Consider the following 19,693-nt stretch of genomic DNA (forward strand, 5'->3'; position numbering starts at 1 on the left):
AAAAAGTATAAGTACATACCTTGTTCATGAATTGGAAGAATTAACGTCATTAAAATGTCCATATTATCCAGAGCAATCTATAGATGCAGTACAATCCCCATCAAAATACCAACGACATACGTCACAGAACTAGAACAAATACTTCAAAAGCTCATATGGAACAAAAACAGACCCCGAATAGCCACACCAATCTTGAAAAAGAAGAACAAAGTTAGAGGGATCACATTACCAGATTTCAGGTTATACTACAAAGCCACCGTAATCAAAACAGCCTGGTACTGGCACAAAAACAGGCAGATAGATCAATGGAACAGAATAGAGAATCCAGAAATGGACCCAGGACAATATGCTCAATAATATCTGACAAAGGGGGCAAGAGCATACAGTGGAGTCAAGACAGCCTCTTTAATAAATGGTGTTGGGAAAATTGGACAGCTACATGCAAAAAAATGAAACTAGACCATCAACTTACACCATACATAAGAATAAACTCAAAATGGATAAAAGACTTAAATATGACTCATGAATCCATAAAAATCCTAGAAGAAAATGTAGGCAACAAAATTTCAGACATCATACACAGCAGAATTTTCACTGACATATCACCTAAGGCAAAAGAAACAAGGGAGAAAATGAACACATGGGACTACATCAAACTAAAAAGCTTCTGCATAGCAAAAGAAACAACCACCCAAATGGAAAGGCAACCCACTTTATGGGAGAGCATAATTGCCAACAATACCTCAGATATAAGTGGTTAATTTCCAAATATATAGAGTGCTCATACAACTCAATAAAAGGAAGACAAAGAACCCAATTAAGAAATGGGCAGAGGAACTAAATAGACACCTCTCCAAACTAATCATCAGAGAGATGTAAATTAAAACAACTGCCCTGGCCAGTTTGGCTCAGCGGTTAGAGCGTCGGCCTGTGGTCTGGAGAGACCCGGGTTCGGTTCCCGCTAAGGGCACGTACTTCGGTTGCAGTTTGTCCCCGGCCTTGGTTGGTTGTGCGGGTGGCAGCCACTCGATGTGTCCCTTCACGTCGATGTTTCTCTCTCTCTCTCCCTTCCTCTCTCTCTCCCTCCCACTCTATCTGTACAAAAAATGGAAAAATATCCTCGGGTGAAGATTAAAAAAACAAAACAAAAAAAAACAAAACAAAACAACAATGAGGTATCACCTCACACCTGTCAGAATGGCCATCATCAACAAATCATCAAACAACTAGTGTTGACGAGGGTGTGGAGAAAAGGGGACTCAGTATACTGTTGGTGGGAATGCAGACTGGTGCAGCCACTGTGGAAAACAATATGATGTTACCTCAAAAAATTAAGAATTTGCCCTGGCCAGTTTGGCTCAGCGGTTAGAGCGTCGGCCTGCGGTCTGGAGAGACCCGGGTTCGGTTCCCGCTAAGGGCATGTACTTCGGTTGCAGTTTGTCCCCGGCCCTGGTTGGTCGTGCGGGTGGCAGCCACGCGATGTGTCCCTTCACGTCGATGTTTCTCTCCCTCCCTTCCTCTCTCTCCCTTCCACTCTATCTGTACAAAAATGGAAAAATATCCTCGGGTGAGGATAAAAAAAAAAAAAAAAATTAAGAATTTAATTGCCATTTGACCCAGTGATCCCACTTCTAGGAATATACCCTAGGAAGCCTGAAACACCAATCAGATTGAATATATGTACCCCCATGCTCGTAGTAGCAGTATTTACAATAGCTAAGACCTGGTAACAGCCCAAATGCCCTTCAGTAGACAAATGGATAAAAAACCAGTGGTACATATATACACAATGGAGTACTATGCAGCTGTAAGAAAGAAAGATTTCTTATCCTTTGAGCCACATGGAGGGACCTGGAATGTATTATCCTAAGCAAAACAAGCCAAACAGAAAAGACAAGTATCATATGACCTCACTTATTTATGGAATATAATGAACATAACAGTCTGAGGAATTGGGTAGTCCCAGAGACGTGGAAGTGGGGTACAGACTGATAATATCCAGAAGAGGGCGTGGGGGAGAGATAAACCACAGAACTTACATGCAGGTATGCATAAACAATGGACATGGACAACAAAGCTGGGCACAGGCTGGGGAGGGTGGGGGAGGGGGGAATCAGTGGGGGGAAAAGGAGAAACATCTGTAACAAAAAAAAATTAATTAATTTAAATAAATATATATGTTGTTTTTTTTTTTTCCCTAAATGCTAACTACTATGAATTTTTCACCCGGACAAACTCTTCATCGTTTTTCTTTCTACGGAACACTCTAAGAGAAAAATAATGGAAGAGAGAAAAGGATGGAGAGGGTGAAAATCTACATATCCTACTTGGATTGTGCGAGACAGCCTGGGGCAACCATATTCTGATTCTCCTCTTCATTCTGCAGTGCAGTGAGCTCTACCATGTTAACCATCACATCATTGGTGTGGCCAGGAAGCTGGGGAAGCACTGAAATGATCTTCTCTACCAAGTTGTCTCCATGATGTCCAACTGCTCCTGTAGAAGCACACAGAAAATATGAAGTCACAAAATGGGAGGAAGAAGAAGCTGGATTACTGTTTTAATGATATGATAGGTATCAATAAATATTGAATGAATAAATAAATTATCAGCATATAGTCAGCCAGATAAATGGCGCCATAGGATGATACTATCCTGAAATTTTGGCGCCAAAATTACTGATGAAGATCGTAAAATCCAGAAGGGCTTACAGACCTGACAAAGAGTAGATCTCCCCTCTGCTAGATTGGTGTCTTCATAATGGCAACTGTTTAGCCAGTTCACCCTACACCCACCATATCTGGCAGGCAACTTGGCAGCTAGTAGGTTCTCACTAAATATTTGTTGGATAAAGGGAAAAGAAATGAATGAATGGTAACCGTTTGCAATGATAGAGGTATTTTATAGAGTGCTTTCTGTGTACCTGGTGCTTTACATGTATTAACTGTTTTAATAACAAATTAATGAATGAAATCAAATTGAAATTCAAGACCAATGATATAGTTTAATAATTTTCACATGAAACTAAGTTATCTTTCCAAAAGCCATTATTGCTTGAAAGACCTCATTCCAACAATTAGTGGGACTTGGCACATTTACTTGTTTTGATCCCACCCACTTTGAATCAATTAACATTTTGCTTCCTAATGTCTCTCTATTTCTATCTCTATCTTTCTGTTGTTTTTTGCCATGTCATATTATTTGGACAGAAGAAGTAGATGGAAAAGATCAGACCAGAAATTCAAGAAATCATCATCATGACCATCATATTCTTTATCACAATAACATTTATTGAGTACCAGGTATTAAGCTCCATAATGTACATTTATTATCCATTTAATTCTTACAACTTTAAATTTTTTTTTTTATCCTCACCCGAGGATATTTTTCCATTTTTTTTTTTGTACAGATAGAGTGGGAGAGAGAGAGAGGAAAGGAGAGAGAGAGAGAAACATCGACATGAAGGGACACATCGAGTGGCCGCCACCCGCACGACCAACCAGGGCCGGGGACAAACTGCAACCGAAGTACGTGCCCTTAGCGGGAACCGAACCCGGGTCTCTCCGGACCGCAGGTCGACGCTCTAACCGCTGAGCCAAACTGGCCAGGGCTAATTCTTACAACTTTAATACATAAGTATTAATATGCTCACTTACATAGCAGAAGATTCAGTTTAAGTAACTTGCTCAAGATTATACAACTTGTAAATTACAAAGCAAGAATTCAAATTCAGGAGAATGATAACTCCAAAAACTATACTTTTTATTTTTAAAAAAATCAGGCTCATAAAAGTGACTTAAGACAGAACCAGCATGAGTGCTTCTATGGTGACTTTTCATGCTAAATAAAAATGACTTCTTGCACTCATAGAATATTCATTGATTAGGCCTGGAAGGAACCATATATTATTTATGTTGTCTGTGGTTTATGGTTGTCTACCCATATCTCAGACTACAAGCTCCTCATTAAATACTTACTGAATGAATGCCTAGTGACTATAAGTAGCCCTGGGTCAAAATTCTCTAAGTGAAATATATCTTTAAACTAAGCTTGGAATGGAGATACATTATTAATGCTTACTTGAAGAAACTCTCTATGATAATTTCATGTTTTGTGTACAGTTTCCTTCCACTAGGTCATGAGTTAACACTTCTCCAACAAATTAGAGCCCTTTTATGAAGAACTGTTGTGAATACTGGCATCTGCACATTTCTAAAAGGCTCCCAGGTGGACAATTTTCCTTGGTGTCAGCATAATTACATTTCTACAATCTCTTGGTCTAGATATAGTTGTTGTTGTTGTTGTTTAATAAAGCAGGGCATATTGAAGATGTATTTACTCATTGTAGCATTTAACAAATTGGTTGCAAATGCTAATTTGCTTGTCTGTATCTCTGTCTAGACTATAAACTCTGTGAGATCAGAGACTATGTCCATCTAGTTCATTTTTGTATCCTCAACCTGACATACAGTAGGAAGTCAATAAACTGTATGCTGAATCAATGAAAGTCCCAGAACCTTGGAGAGTGGTTATGAAGACCTGCACAACAATCCCATTTACCTGTGAGATCCAGAGTTCTGTCCACAAAGACCACTGAGGCCCTGCCTGCAGAAGTCTTCCTTCTGTTCTTGGCAGGGACATAATTAGCCAGATCTGCAGCAATGATCCGACTGAAGGAACCTACAGCAAAACACTCCTCCCGTACTCCTAAATGCTCGCACAGAGAACTGAGGCCTGACACCAAGCACCTGATCTGCAATAACAGCTCAGGGGACAAGGCATTGGCATCCACCTCAGCCAGGCTCCCCAGCCTCCTCTTGTCTGGTCGGGCACTATTAAGAAGATGCACGTCCTGAGGTAGCAGTGGAAAAAGGGAAGCAAATGCTGGAGTCAAGGCAAGGTGAGGAGCAGCAGGGGCTAGCAACAAGGGGATGTGCAGCACCTTGGCGGTGTAGTTCATGTTGCCCATCCACTCACACAGCTTCTCCTCCAGTTGCTCGAACACCGGCTGCTGCCCTTCCAGCTCAGCCGCTGCCGCCGCGGGCACATGATTAGCCGTGAGGTGGACAGCGTGGTCCACCGCCGTGACCACCACACAGTACTGGAAGTGGCTGCGGCAGATGATGTTCCGTAGAGTCTCCACGGTTCGGCCTTTCAGTAGGCAGCTCAGCACAAACACCGCTTTGGGTTGCTCAGCTCCGCCACCAACTGCTGCGGGCTCGAACTCCCGCAGGTGACACGCAGGACCCCCCACCGCCTCCAGGAGCCGGGTGGAGCCGCAGCCCCAGTGCAGGCTCTCGGCGCAGGCGGCGTCCATGTAGACCAGAGCCCGTTTCACTTTGGCCAGCACCTGGTCCCAGCCCTGCTTGGTAAAGGACTGTACGCCCGGGGCGCTCATAGTTGGGGATTCGCAGACTCGGGCACTCAAGGGCAAGAACTTTTCTCAGAATTCACAGCTTCCGGGAATTGGGCTCTCTCAGACTTTGACAGTCAACACTGTGCACGCGGTGCCGCGTCTTACTTGTCCAGTGGCTGCGCACGGTGATGACGTGACGGAGCGTGATTGGCTTGCCCGGAGATCCGCTCCCGGAAAAATGCTGGGGCCTGGGAGGAGGCGCGCAGGGAGGAGGTGGGCGGGGCTGGGGCGATGGGGTTCCTGGAAAGTTCAGCGATCAGAAGCAGCTGATTAGGACTAGCTGAACTATGTTCTTGTTCTCTCCCTGTCTGTTCAGTTTACCTTTCACTGAGAATCTAAACGTTGACACTTCCTTAGATATGAGCACATCTATTTAAAAGTACAGCCACTTTCTCCATCTAAACTCAGAGCAGCCTAAACTAAAACAACCAACTGTAATGTTTTGTAGTCTATAGATGTTGTCAATACATTGTTGCACACAGACCTCATAACCAACCCAATGATCTCGTTTTCACGTTCTCCATCTTTCCTCCCTCATTGCATTGTCACTAAATCTTAGTCTCCTTCAAAAATCTTAGAATCAAGCCCCTTTTCCTCAACCTTGTTGTCACTACCTTAACTCACCATCATCACTGCCCTGGACAATTGCAGTGAGCCCCCATAATTTACCAGCTTTCTATCTCTTCTCCCTAAAATTCAACTTCTTTCTTAATAAGCTAAACTGGTCCTACCATTTTCCTGCTTAAAAGCCTCTCCTTGCTCAGTTGCCTACAAAATACAGCCAGACTCCTTAAAATGGCACTGAAATCTTTCATGATTTCTCAGTTTCTCTCCAGTTATTCCCAGCTTGGAACATTATATACTTACACAATGAAGTCAACATATTGAGCCCAGAATCTTTCATGAGTTCAATTCATTCAATTAGTATTTATTAATTGAAGTATAATCACTGTACTTGATTCCAACGATACAAAGGTTAGTAAAATACATTCCCTTATCTACAAAGAACTTACACATGGAAAATTCCTAACAAATATAATTATTATAATATACCTTCGACATGAGGATGTTCCTAAGTCACCACCACTACTATAATCACCCTGTCCTCCTCCTTAGCCGCCCCCCTCCAGCCAAACATTCCGTTGATATCATGGGGTGAGTCTTTAACATACCAGTTCTGCAAGATTATACGCTGTAGTCCTGGTATCCCCAGTGCTAGAATATAACAGGTGTTCTAAATGGTTGTTGAATAATGTTCAAGTCATATCCATAAACTAATATAGTCAACAAACTTTTAAAAAATAGTTTTATTGATTTTTGGAGAGAGAGAGAGGAAGAGAGAGAAAGATAGAAACTTTGATGAGAGAAACATCATCTATCAGCTGCCTCCTTGCACACCTCCTATTAGGAATAGAGCCTGAAACCCAGGCATGTGCCCTGATTGAAAATAAAAACCAGCAACCTCTTGGTACATGGGAAGTAGCTCAACCAACTGAGCCACACCAGCTGGGCAATAGTCAACCAACTTTCAATGGACTTGTACAGTATTCCAGACACTGTGTTGGACACTGAGGCTATAAAAAGAAATAAACCACAGCCTCGCCTTCAAAAGAATCTAAATTGAAAGAACCCGTACATGTAAAGCAAGCAAGTGCAATAAAATGTTACAGAGGTGATGACTTTTTTTAATGTGTAAGAATTACACAGGGGTGAAATAAATTCTGACTGGGTGAAGTAAAAAGGGAAGTGGTCAGAAGTTTCATATAGAAAATGAATTTAGAGTTGCCTTCAAAGAAAACCAGGTGTTCACCAGGTGGACAGGATTGGGAGGAGCATTCCTGGCAGTGTGGGCAGAAAGTGCAACATGAACAAATTGAGTCATGAAACCATACAAGATGTTCTTTGGAACTACAAATAGTTTAGTATAGCTAAAATGTATTGTATAAAGAGAGGGTCAAGAAGAAATAGGAGCTAGGAACTAGAAAAGAAGGAATAGATCAGGGTGAGTCTTAATTTTTATTCTAAATAGTAGCAGCCAAGGAGAAACTATTCAAGTATTTTTAGGAGTGGAAATAATTTGTTCACATCTGGAGTTTAGAAAAAAATTCTACAAATATATCAACAATAATTTGAGCTGGGGGAAGAGTTAGGAAATAGTAACAGCAACCACTCAGGCCAGAATAAATAAGGAACCAGTAAAGGTGATATACACTGGTGTCTAAAGAGATGTTAAAGAGACAGGGCCAAAGAGCCTGGTGACTGGATTGACAGAGAATGAAGCACAGGGAATATTTCTGATGAATGCCCACCTAAGTGGCAGTCACTGAGTTTTGGAAAATCAAAAGAGAAGCAGTTTGGGGGATAAATGTACTTACTGAGTTAAGTTGGGACATATTTTTGTCTATTTCTCTGATTTTTTTTAATTGTAAAAAAATATACATAACAAAATTTACCATCTTAAACATTTCTAAGTGTACAGTTCATTTGGTAGTGTTAAGTATTTTCACGCTGCTGTGCCAATAAGAGCTTTTATCTTAAGAAATTGAAACTCTAGCCCTGGCCGGTTTGGCTCAGCGGTAGAGCGTCGGCCTGTGGTCCAGAGAGACACGGGTTCGGTTCCTGCTAAGGGCACGTACCTCGGTTGCAGCTTGTCCCCTGCCCTGGTTGGGTCATACAGGTGGCGGCCACTCGATGTGTCCCTTTCACGTCGATGTTTCTCTCTCTCTCTCTCCCTCCCCTTCTATCTGAACAACAACAACAACAACAACAACAACAACAAAGAAAAATGTCCTTGGGTGAGGATTAAAAAAAAAGAAATTGAAACTCTATACAGTCTATTTATTAAACAGTTCCCCATTTCCCCTTCCTCTGCCCTAGGCAACCATCATCCTATTTTGTGATTCTGTGAAGTGACTACTGTATACTCCTCAGGTAAATGGAATCATACAATATTTTTCTTTCTGTGACTGGCTTATATCACTTAGCCTACTAACTTTAAGATTCATCCATGTTATATGTGTCAGAATTTTCTTCCTTCCATTTCTTGCTTTCAGATGTTATGGCAGTCAAATCAATTCCTGCTAAAATTACATGCTTAAGATAATCAGATTTACCTTATTTAAATGTGATTTGTATTTTACTAAAAAATAGTCAGCAATTATTTCCCATTCTTCATAAAATCAAGCATATATCCCTTTACCTCATTTATATGTCCTCCATATGTATGATCAACTTAAGGAATTACTAAGCACTTTCCATGTGGTTGTCATTGTAAGGCAGGATCTGCTGACTACAGAAAAAAAGTTGTTCTCACCCTTAAAGAGTGTGCAGTTTATATAACAGTGGAGATGTAACAGGAGATAATACAAATTTCCAAAAACAACTAGCAATATAAAATTTAGTGTTAAAATATGTAAGAATATAGAGAAAGATAGATAATTGGGGCATAATTGCTCATGGAAGTATCTAGAGAGAAAGAAAACCTCTGCATGTGTGCAGTGTACAGGTCGTCGAAAGGCCAAAGGCCAAAAGTGATCCACCACCTGCTTGCCAGTAACTTGTCAAATGCTTTGACATTTGAAACTTCATTTTAGTTTTGTTATCCTCCCAAGAAATGGGTGTAAAATTTTATTTCAATATATTGATTTACTGATGAGGAAACTTAAGAACTTGAGATTTAAGCAACATATTTAAAGTTGGCAGCAAACAGCACAGTTGGGCCTAAATGACATAGTCATTCAAAACACATTTAAGAGTACTTGCTAACTACTAGAACTGAGCCAAGCAATTTTATTTGATGTTTAACTCTTGTACTCATGTCATCATTTTAATCCTATACTAAGCATTTCCTTTCAGTATTTCTCAGAGTTATATTAAACTGATCATTTGTTGTTGTTTCCCCAAAAAACCAACAGATCACACCAACATAATAAAATGGAAAACAAATATAATCAGAATATATGGAGTACTGTAGTTTGATAAGGCATAATTTTACACAATATCTTCAAGCTACCTATCTTTGAAATGTCCCCTGTATGAGTAGGGAGATAATGACACGGTTAACTAAGGGAGCTTATCCAGACAAGGAACTCAATTTGAAAGCAAGCAGGAAGAGGACTTTTAAGATGGCTATTAGTGATTTATGGGCTTCTCTGCTTGGAAATCTTTCTTTCAAAGCTCAGCTCAAATGCTACCTCCATGAAGGCAATTCTGATGCATCAATTATTATTCAGTAATTCTTCAGTTTAACTAATGCCTTGAAAGACAAGCTCACTTCAGGCAGCTGGAAGGAAAAAGAGGCTCCTTAGCAAAAGGCAATTGTTCTATGAAACCAAAAAAGTTCATTATGTGCTCATGGAATGATAAATACACAGAACTATAAGTGACTGTCTTATGATACTCCCAAGTAGAATGAAAACCTTCATTCCATTACTGTCAGTAAAGCACAAGATAATCCTTATCACCACTTGACATATACACTTAGGTTTATTGGCTGTCTCCTCATTAGAATAAAAGCTTCAGAGAGGAGGATTTTTTTCCCTCATTGCTAAATCTACCTAGTCTAGAAGAGTTCCTGACATTTGGTAGACCCAACATTAATATTTACTGAATAAATTAGAAAATGGGAGGATATAAAGTGGAATTTAGGAAAAATTTCACAAAGTTGATTATATCTCAACAGAGTTCAGAAAGATGCAGGGAATTTACTAAACAGGTAAGGGAGAATGAGAATAGCAGATAAAAGTGTTCAAAAGTGGCTTAGCAGTTAGAGCGTCTGTTGGCCTGCGGACCAGAGAGTCCCGGGTACAGTTTCCTCTAAGGGCACGTACCACGGTTGCAATTTGTTCTTGGCCTCGGTTGGGGTCGTGCGGGTGGCAGCCACTCGATGTGTCTCTCTCATGTCAATGTTTCTCTCTCTTCCCCTCTCTCTCCCTCCCACTCTATCTGAAGATAAATGCAAAAGTGTCCTCGGGAGAGGATTAAAAAAAAAAAAAAAGACAGCCTCTTTAATAAATGGTGTTGGGAAAACTGGACAGCTACAAGCAAAAAAATGAAACTAGATCACCAACTTACACCATACACAAGAATAAACTCAAAATGGACAAAAGACTTAAAGCTACTTGTGAATCCATAAAAATCCTAGAAGAAAATGTAGGCAACAAAATGTCGGACATCACACACAGCAGAATTTTCACTGATACAATGCCTAAGGCAAGAGAAACAAAGGAAAAAAATAATACATCGGACTACATCAAACTAAAGCACTTCTGCACCGCAAAAGAAACAAACATTGTCCTCACCGGTTGCTCAGTGGTTAGAGCAAAGAGTCCTGGGTTTGGTTTCCGCAAAGGGCACGTACCTCGGTTGCAGTTTGTCCCTGGCCTCATTTGGGGTCGTGTGGGTTGATGTGTCTTTCTTAAATTGATGTTTTCCTCTCTCTCTCTTCCTTCCCTCTTTTCCTCCCACTCTATCTGAAGGTAAATGCAAAAAAAAAAAAAAAAGTCCTCAAGTGAGGATTAAAAAAACAAACAAACAAAAGAAACAAACATCAAAATGGAAAGGGAACCCACTATATGTGACATCATAAATGCCAATGATACATCAGATAAGGGGTTAATATCCAAAATACATAGAGTACTCATACAACTCAACAAAAAGAAGACAAAGAATCCAATTAAAAAATGGGCAGAGGACCTAAATAGATACCTCTCCAAACAGGACATACAAATGGCCAAGAGACCTATGAAAAAAATGCTCAACATCACTAAACATTAGAGAGATGCAAATTAACTTTTTTTTTTTTTTTTTATTATCCTCACTCAAGGACACTTTTTCATTCTTTGTTCAGATAGAGCAGGAGGGAGAGAGAGAGAGAGAAACATCGATGTGAAAGGAACACATCGAGTGGCTGCCACCTGCATGACCAACCAGGGCCGGGGACAAACTGCAACCGAGGTACATGCCCTTAGCGGGAACTGAACCCAGGTCTCTCCGGACCGCAGGCCGACGCTCTAACCGCTGAGCCAAACCGGCCAGGGCGAGAGATGCAAATTAAAACTACTATGAGGTATCACTTCACACTTGCCAAAGTAGCTGCCATCAACAAATCATCAAACAACAAATGCTGACAAGGGTGTGGAGAAAAGGGGACTCTAGTACATTGCTGGTGGAAATGCAGACTGGTGCAGACACTATGGTGTTTCCTCAAAAAAGTAAAAATTGAACTGCCATTTAACCCAGTGATCCCCCTTCTTGGAATATATCCTAAGCCTGAAACACCAATCAGAAAGAATATAAGCACCCCTATGTTCATAGCAGAACTATTTACAGTTGCTAAGATCTGGAAACAGCCCAAGGGTCCATCAATAGACAAATAGATAAAACAGCTGTGGTACATGTACAAAATGGAATACTATGCAGCTGTAAGAAAGATCTCTTATCTTTTGAGACAACATGGAGGGACCTGGAGAGTATTATGCTAGGTGAAATAAGCCAATCAGAGAAAGACAAATACCACATGGTCTCACTTTTTTGTGGAATATAATGAACAAAATAAGCTGATGAACAAAATAGACCCAGAGACATAAAGTAGGGTTCAGACTGACAAACCTGGGGGGGGGGGTGGGCAGGGGAGGAGGCCGGGAGGGAAGAGATAAACCAAAGAACTTACTCATACAAGTATAACCAATGGACATAGACAACAATGTTGGGGGTGGGGGGCGGGAATGAGAAGAGGGTGTCAATGGGGTAAAAAGGAGAAACATTTGTAACAAAAATAAATTTAAAAAAAAGCAATACACAGATACATACTGCACTGTACCCTTTAAGACTCATTAACCTCAGGTTCTCCCACTGAAACAATACAATTCATGTGAAGTCAATGTGTGGAAAATTTCAGAATAATTCTCGACAAACAAACAAGAGCTACCTTTGGAAATGGTAGCAGTATATGAAGGGGGCTTTGATCTTAACTGCAGTGCTTTGTTTTAATATGGTGACTGCATTATTCATATATGAGTTTTGCTTTTGTTTGTTGTTAAATTAATTTTTCAAGAAACTAGCCAAGAATTGATTTCTTATTTAATAAGAAACAGAGGACTGATGGGTAATTACTAAAATAAGGCATTTCGGGTTGATTTAAAAAAAAAAAAGTAGAGAAGAGAAAAGCATCAAGGGCAGAAGGGAACAATGGAATACTCGCAGGCAAAGCAATAAGGGTTATTACAGGAATGGTTGGGGGAGGGGGACCCTAGTTTACACAGGAAGCCATGTGAGAAATCAGAGCTAAAAAGGCAAAGTGGGATTCCATAGGGGTGGGGCTAACTACTGTGCGCACGCGCAATTAGGCCCAGGTGGCTTCCGCCGCGGAAGCGAAGCCACCTACAGACGCTGCGCCGCTTGGCTGCTGCTGCGCATGTGCAAGCCACCCGAGGCTGGAGTCTTCTTTGCCGCTTAGGCGGCCGCGGTCCCGTGCAGTGGATTTGAGTCTCGCGCTTTCTTCGTTCGCTCGCTGGCGGGTTCGCGCCTCTCTCACATCCTCGGGCAGCGAGGCTGGGGAAGGGGTTGGAGGGGGCTGTTGACCGCTGCCTTTAAGTTGTGCTCGGGGCGGCCATGTCGGCCGGCGAGGTTGAGCGCCTAGTGTCGGAGCTGAGCGGCGGGACCGGAGGGGATGAGGAGGAAGAGTGGCTCTATGGCGGTACGGAACTTCCTGTCCTTTCTCTTTCTCCCGGATTCTCTCAGGCCCCCGTCCCGGCGCGCAAACGGTCGTCCTCACTGGCCCCTCGCGGCCCCGCCTGGGCCCTCTCGCACTGAACCTGCTTCGGCCTAAGTCAGGCCGAGCGCGGTGTGCGCGTTTCCCCGCCTGCCTCGGCCTCCTCTCGCCCAGCCCACACCCCCAAACGCGCACGCACCCCGAGGCTGCAGGGTCGGGCCGGAGTCTGGGGCGCGGGGCCGGGCTTCTGGCCGCCTCGCCTCTGCACTTTTTATTCTTGTTTTTTTTTATATCGATTCTGAGCAGTGCTGGTGTCTCTTCCAGCCCCTTGACTGTAGGATGTCCTTCCTGTCCCTTTCTTTAAGCAACAGTCATTCTGTAATAGCTAAATAAAGTTGATGTTGTAACACTAACGTCTTGTTTCTTGATGGTCAGTTTGTATGGAATGCACCTGCAAGGGTACCTCCTTGTCTGAAAGTCGTGCTTTAAAAATAATTAATTAAGAGAGAGAAAGAAAGAGATGGAATACATTATGGCCCATAAAGAAAACCCCGAATGTCTCCTGTATGTATTAAGGTGAAGTTTTTCTTATTTAAGAGACTGCTCTTTAACCCACATCATAGAAGTGCCCCTTAGGCTTATCGTTTTCAGTATCATCTTATGTATTTATTTTTCTTGAAATAAATTTAATGCATCTTGTACTTCTGTTTCAAGAGGGACTTGTTCAGCCATTTGGTTTTTAACTTTCAGTAAGTCACAGCCCCTTCTTATTTGTTACAGACATTAGATTTGAAAATTAATATTTGTTCCTTGCCAGAAATGTATATTCTTGATTGGCTTTAGAATATTATAGTAAAAGTGTATATTTGGGTACCATGTAGCTAGCTCCTTGATGATATGACTGACAAACTTTGATTTTGCTCAACTTGTAAAATAAAAGCATTTGTCCCTTGTGACAAGATTTAGTATTGGTAATACTCTGAAATGTAAATGTGTAGGGTTTCTTTTACAAAGATCCAGAAGCCCTTAATACCTCTTAAGTTTATTATTATGGAAGTACAGTCTGATTTTTTTTTTTTTTTTGTATTTTTCATAAAAGACATATCTTGTTAAGTCATTATAAGGTGATCTAACTTTGGATGTGCTTATAGGCCCATGGGACGTGCATGTGCACAGTGATTTGGCAAAGGACCTAGGTTAGTGCTTGTGATGATCACTTCAGATTTTCATACTACTGGTTTCTTTAAGAGTAGTTTGTTAATTTTATTTATTTATTTATGTATTTTTTTTGGTAGATGAAAATGAAGTTGAAAGGCCAGAAGAAGAAAATACCAGGTTAGTGAAATTTCTTGTTGATACTTATCACAGATCGTGTGATACAGTGGTTCCATCAGCAAATTATCAATATTATTTTATTCCATTATAATCGTTGGTTTGATTACATTTTGATAAAAGGTTGGAAGACATTGAATCTTTGGGAGTTTATTCCTTTTTCAGGACCGAATCTTAGACCAGTCTGTTTATTTGCTAGGAGCTTATGGGAACAAAGATTTTGAAGTAAGGGTTTAAATGCTTTTCAGTGCTAAGTAACATTTTACTTTTAAATGGAGTATACAGTATAATCATTAGACTACTAAGAAAAGAGTTTTAACTTAAAAATTTTTTTTAAATCTTAAATTACTGCCTTCACAATTAATATTTATGATGGTATAATGCACATTGGTTATAATTTAAGCATTTTGTATTTATTTAAATGCAAAGTAGAATTAATGAATTTGTTTTAAGATTAGTTCCCTTTTTTAGATTACCAGAAAAGAATGAGTATTGTTTATATAACTTGTACCAGGAGCCAGAAACTCAATTCTAAATTTCAAAACAACTCACACACATAAGTTAATGAATATGCTGACTTTACTCTGACCAGAGGCCTTAGTGTTCTATAATGAGGAAGGAAGTAGTTAAAAAAAAACACACACAAACAAACAACTTTTAGAGACTGTTTGGTTTTAATAAATGGAAGAAATAGTACTTCACAGTCACTTGGATAACTGTAATAAAAAAGACCGCAACAGGTGTTGATGAGGATATGGAGAAATTGAAACCCTCATACCCTGATGATGGGATTGTAAAATGATGCAGCTATTTTGGAAAACAGTCTGGCAGTTTCTTAAAAGATTCAACATAAGAGTCGCCAGATAATCTAGGAATACCAATTCTAGTTCTGTATCTTAAGAGCAATGAAAACATACATCCATGCAAAAGCTTGTACAGAAAGTTAATTGATAGGTTTTGAGAATTGAAGTAAAACTACCTTTAACGAGACCAATTCTGCCATAGGCTGATTGATATAAACAAAATTATGTTTCTAGGTATCTCGTCTATGCTATAACAAAATGACGTTGAATGAAAGGATATTATTTGAGCACCTGCTGTACATGAGTGTTCATAGCATTATTCATAATACCCATAAAATGGAAATAATCCATGTCTATGAAATAATGAATGGATAGATAAAATGTGATATATTTATACAGTGTAATACTATTTGGCAATAAAAAGAAATGAAATGTTTGTATGTTATAACATGGGTAAACCTTGAAAACATTATGCTAAGTGAAAGAAGCCAGTCACAAAGGACTACAAATTGTATAATTCTGTTTATATTAAATGTACAGAATAGGTAAATCCATATAGACACCAAGTAGTTCATGTTTTCCCAGACTGAGTACAGGGCAAAATGGGGATTGACTAAGACATACAAGATTTCTTTTTGGGGTGATGAAATGTTCTGGAATTAGATAGTTGTTGTTGCACTATTCTGTAAGCATACTAAAAACCATTTACTTGTACATTTGAAATGAGTGGATTGTGTGGTATAACGAATTATATATCTAAGCTGTTACTTAAAAACAAATGAATGGAGGGAAGAGGTGAGAAGTAGAAATAGAAATAGCTTTGAGGATGCTAAAATTAAGAGTATTTTTTCTTTTCCACTTAAAACTATCCCTTATATTGGAAGACATTTTTTTAAAAACTCCTTGCTAGCTTCTCTGAAATTTTATCATCTAGGTTTTTTTTTAACCTTCACCTGAGGATATTTTTTCCATTGATTTTTAGATATAGAGTGGGTGGGAGGCAGGGAGGGGAGTGGGGGGAGAGAAAGAGAAAGAAACATCCATGTGAGAGAGACATCTATTGGATCTATTGGTTGCCTCCCGCAGGGCCCTAAGTGGGGCCAGGGTATATGCCATTGACTGGGAATCGAACCTGTAACCCTTTGGTCTGAGGTCCAGTGCTCTAACCGCTGAACCAAACCAGCCAGGGCTATCGTCTAGTTTTTACATTTATGTATCCAACCCAGTTTCTAATGCTAATCTTTTTTAAAAAATCCTCACCGAGGATATATTTTTTCATTTATCTTCAGATAGAGTGGGAGGGAGGGAGGGAGAAAGGGAGGGAGGGAGAAACATCCATGTGAGAGACATACATCGACTGATTTTCTCCCATAGGACCTCGACCAGGGACCAGACTTGCCCTTGACTGGAATCAAACCCTTGACTCTTTGGTCTGCAGGCTGATGCTCTAACCACTGAGCAAAATCAGCCAGGGCTCTAATGCTAATCTTTTTTTTTTTTTTTTTTATCCTCACCCGAGGACATTTTTCCATTTTCTGTTCAGGTAGAGTGGGAGGGAGAGAGAGGAACAGAGAGAGAGAGAGAAACATCGACATGAAGGGACACATTGAGTGGCTGCCACCCACACAACCGACCAGGGCCGGGGACAAACTGCAACTGAGGCACGTGCCCTCAGCGGGAACCGAACCTGGGTCTCTCCGGACCGCAGGCTGACGCTCTAACCGCTGAGCCAAACTGGCCAGGGCTCTAATGCTAATCTTAACCACAAAGTGAGGATTTGGATTATAGTTTGGAAAGTAATTAAATATTTTTTCATGCCATGTTTTTCAGTTGGTCAAGAAATGAATTGATAACAAGTTAGAGATTCACAACTAAATGCATTTTTTATGAGCTAATTTTTATTCCATTAATTTCTGTTAATATTAATTTTTGACTACAATTCTTGAAGCTTATTTTGTGATAGGATATTTTTAAATTTTAGTTTCAATACACAGCTTGATTAAATTTTTTGGAGAGGCACTTTTTGCCTTTTTAGAGCATCACTGTCAAAAATGTTTTCAGCCCTGGCTGGTTTGGCTCAGCGGTTAGAGCGTCGGCCTGCGGTCCTGAGAGACCCGGGTTCGGTTCCCGCTAAGGGCACGTACCTCGGTTGCAGTTTGTCCCCGGCCCTGGTCAGTTGTGCGGGTGGCAGCCACTCGATGTGTTCCTTTCACATCGATGTTTCTCTCTCTCTCTGTTCCTCTCTCCCTCCCACTCTACCTGAACAAAAAATGGAAAAATGTCCTCGGGTGAGGATAAAAAAAAAATGTTTTCATATTTCTTAATAAAATTTTATTTGGAGAGTTATTAAATTTATTTCATCCTATGGAAAAAATCTATCCTTATGATTTTTTTCTAGAAAATGCTTATAATTTTATGTTTTTAGCATTTTCATGGTGATAGAGAATTAAAACTTTTAAAAGTTTATTGGGGAAGAGAGCACCAAACTTGTGTTCTAGTATCCAGCTTAGTACATCATTGCATTGCCCTAAGTGAGCTGAGTCCTTTCTTAGAGTTCTCCCCAGCTTCTTTGTGACTGGTTCGTTGTTAAAACCTCTGTACTTCTAACCATTGCATTATACTGTCTCCAGTTTTCTCATGTTTTATCTATCCATGTTTTGGCTAACCATACTGTTTTGTGACATAAATAAGCTGAACTACTTTCTGGATACTTAGAAGCTTATTTAAGCAGGAGTAAATGTACTGAAGAAATACAGTTGCAGGCTTGTTTTCTTGAGTCAAGCAGTAGAACAGTGAAAATATAACAGATAAGCTCTCAGTTTTTATCCTTCATTTTGCTTTATTTGGAGATTTTTAAATAAAATACCAAGGCAGAGATTAAATTGATTTATATAGAAACAGCTTGACAAAGTGAAGTTTAGAAGATAGCAGAAATCTAATGAGATCTTTGAACTAGATCAACATCTGGACTTTTTTTTTTAGAAATGCTACTGAGTAATTGCTAGTTGCTTTGTACTTGCATTTTTTATCTATAAAATGAGGTTAATTGTTAATTCTGTGAAAATTATAGTTATTAAAAATATAAGAAACCAATTACACTATAGTACTAGAAATTTTATTTGATTGGTAATGACCATATGCTTCAGATAAGACACTTGAGAAGAAGACATATGAGAATGTCTTACTGTTGTCAGTATTGTTGTAATGGCAAATTCAGGTATTGACTGACCTTAAAAAAGTAATTTTTTAATGCATCAGAATTAGTGTGCAACTGTCATTAGTGTCAAATTAGAAAGTAGTCTTAAATAAAGGTAAACTTTTTTATCTTAAAATTTATTTTTTATACGGTAAGGAACATACATACAATAAAATGATGTAACAGAAAGCCAGGAAGAAGCATGTATATTAGCTGAATACTAAAAGAGTTAGTGTGATCATATTACAAACCTGAAAAGAGGAAACATATATTGTCCTTGATGATCACAGTAATACCTGGCACATAGTGGATGTTCAGTAAAGATTTAGGATAAGTTTCAGTGTGATGCATATTTTAAAAATGTAGCCAAAAAACCCCCCTCAAATTATATCCTATCATCAATTTGTAAATTTGACATCATTAACAAATTGTGGAGGCAATTCCATTCTGTTTCTAATGTTGAGTACATGTTTTATGCAATACATGAGGAATAGCAGAGTAAGACAAATTGGTAGTTTTTACCATCCATTTTCTTAGGATCTAGTGGAGACAATTTTAGGAAACTATCAGACATAGCCTAAAAATACTAGTAAACCTTACCTGTACTTCTCAAAAGTAATACTAGGCATGTGTACTTATTTTTGTTTGTAGTGCTAATAATCCTCCATCTGGGACCGAGGATGAAACTGCTGAGAACGGCGTACCTAAACCGGTAACATAAGGCTTTGAAACGTAGTTACTTCTCTGTTTAAAATCTTTACCATTAGTTTTGCATTCACTTAGGAATAAAGCCAACATTTAATAAGGACTTTCAATATCCTGCTTGATCTGACTCTCTTTTACATCACCTCATCTAGCGCCATCAAAAGCACAGGGAAGAAAAGTATTGGGAAGAATTTAGATCTAATAGGGCATGTGCAAAGGCCTGATGTTTATTTCAAGGAACTGAATGGTCATAGATCATATTCTAAATAGATCATACCCTAATTTTCAAAGCAAACATTTGTCTTGAATCCTAAATTTGATTGTCAGGTTTTTCAGCAAATTTTTTTTTTTTTTTGTATAAGTGATAGTATTTGACCTCATGCCTATTGAAAGTGATGTGTGTGAACATAGTATGGGTCCTATGACTATTTACAGCATTCTAAATGTCTGTTGTTATTCTGCAAGTTTGTTATTCTGCAAGTTTGAATTTGTATACAAAATTATTTTGCCTGGGTTTTCTACTTTTTAAA

At 39.5% G+C, this 19,693-nt stretch overlaps 2 protein-coding genes across 42 annotated transcripts in view; one reads left to right on the forward strand and one right to left on the reverse strand.

The window, feature by feature from the left end:
* The window catches only part of SCFD2 (sec1 family domain containing 2), a 394,530-nt gene extending 389,009 nt beyond the window's left edge, over positions 1-5,521 (reverse strand). For 29 of the 30 annotated variants that reach the window (XR_004958623.1, XR_004958594.1, XR_004958593.1 and 26 more), the window contains exons 1-2: positions 4,561-5,499; positions 2,328-2,496 (exon numbers count right to left, since the gene is read on the reverse strand). Coding sequence is in view for 8 of the 30 variants with exons in the window: in XM_036253349.1 (XP_036109242.1) it covers positions 2,328-2,496; positions 4,561-5,398 (1,007 nt within the window). In the remaining 22 variants the exon portion in view is untranslated. Of the gene's footprint in view, positions 1-2,327; positions 2,497-4,560 lie in introns of all 30 variants that reach the window. The other variant, XM_036253354.1, reaches the window with a different exon arrangement.
* Positions 5,522-12,826: 7,305 nt separating this feature from the next.
* The window catches only part of FIP1L1 (factor interacting with PAPOLA and CPSF1), a 94,029-nt gene continuing 87,162 nt past the window's right edge, over positions 12,827-19,693 (forward strand). For 6 of the 12 annotated variants that reach the window (XM_036252268.1, XM_036252217.1, XM_036252260.1 and 3 more), the window contains exons 1-3: positions 12,827-13,112; positions 14,423-14,462; positions 19,110-19,170. In XM_036252268.1, coding sequence (XP_036108161.1) covers positions 13,028-13,112; positions 14,423-14,462; positions 19,110-19,170 — 186 coding nt within the window. In that variant the 5' untranslated portion in view covers positions 12,827-13,027. Of the gene's footprint in view, positions 13,113-14,278; positions 14,324-14,422; positions 14,463-19,109; positions 19,171-19,693 lie in introns of all 12 variants that reach the window. The other 6 variants (XM_036252242.1, XM_036252199.1, XM_036252226.1 and 3 more) reach the window with 2 other exon arrangements.

The sequence above is a fragment of the Molossus molossus genome, unplaced genomic scaffold (assembly GCF_014108415.1).
Source record: "Molossus molossus isolate mMolMol1 unplaced genomic scaffold, mMolMol1.p scaffold_m16_p_1, whole genome shotgun sequence".
NCBI lineage: Eukaryota > Metazoa > Chordata > Mammalia > Chiroptera > Molossidae > Molossus > Molossus molossus.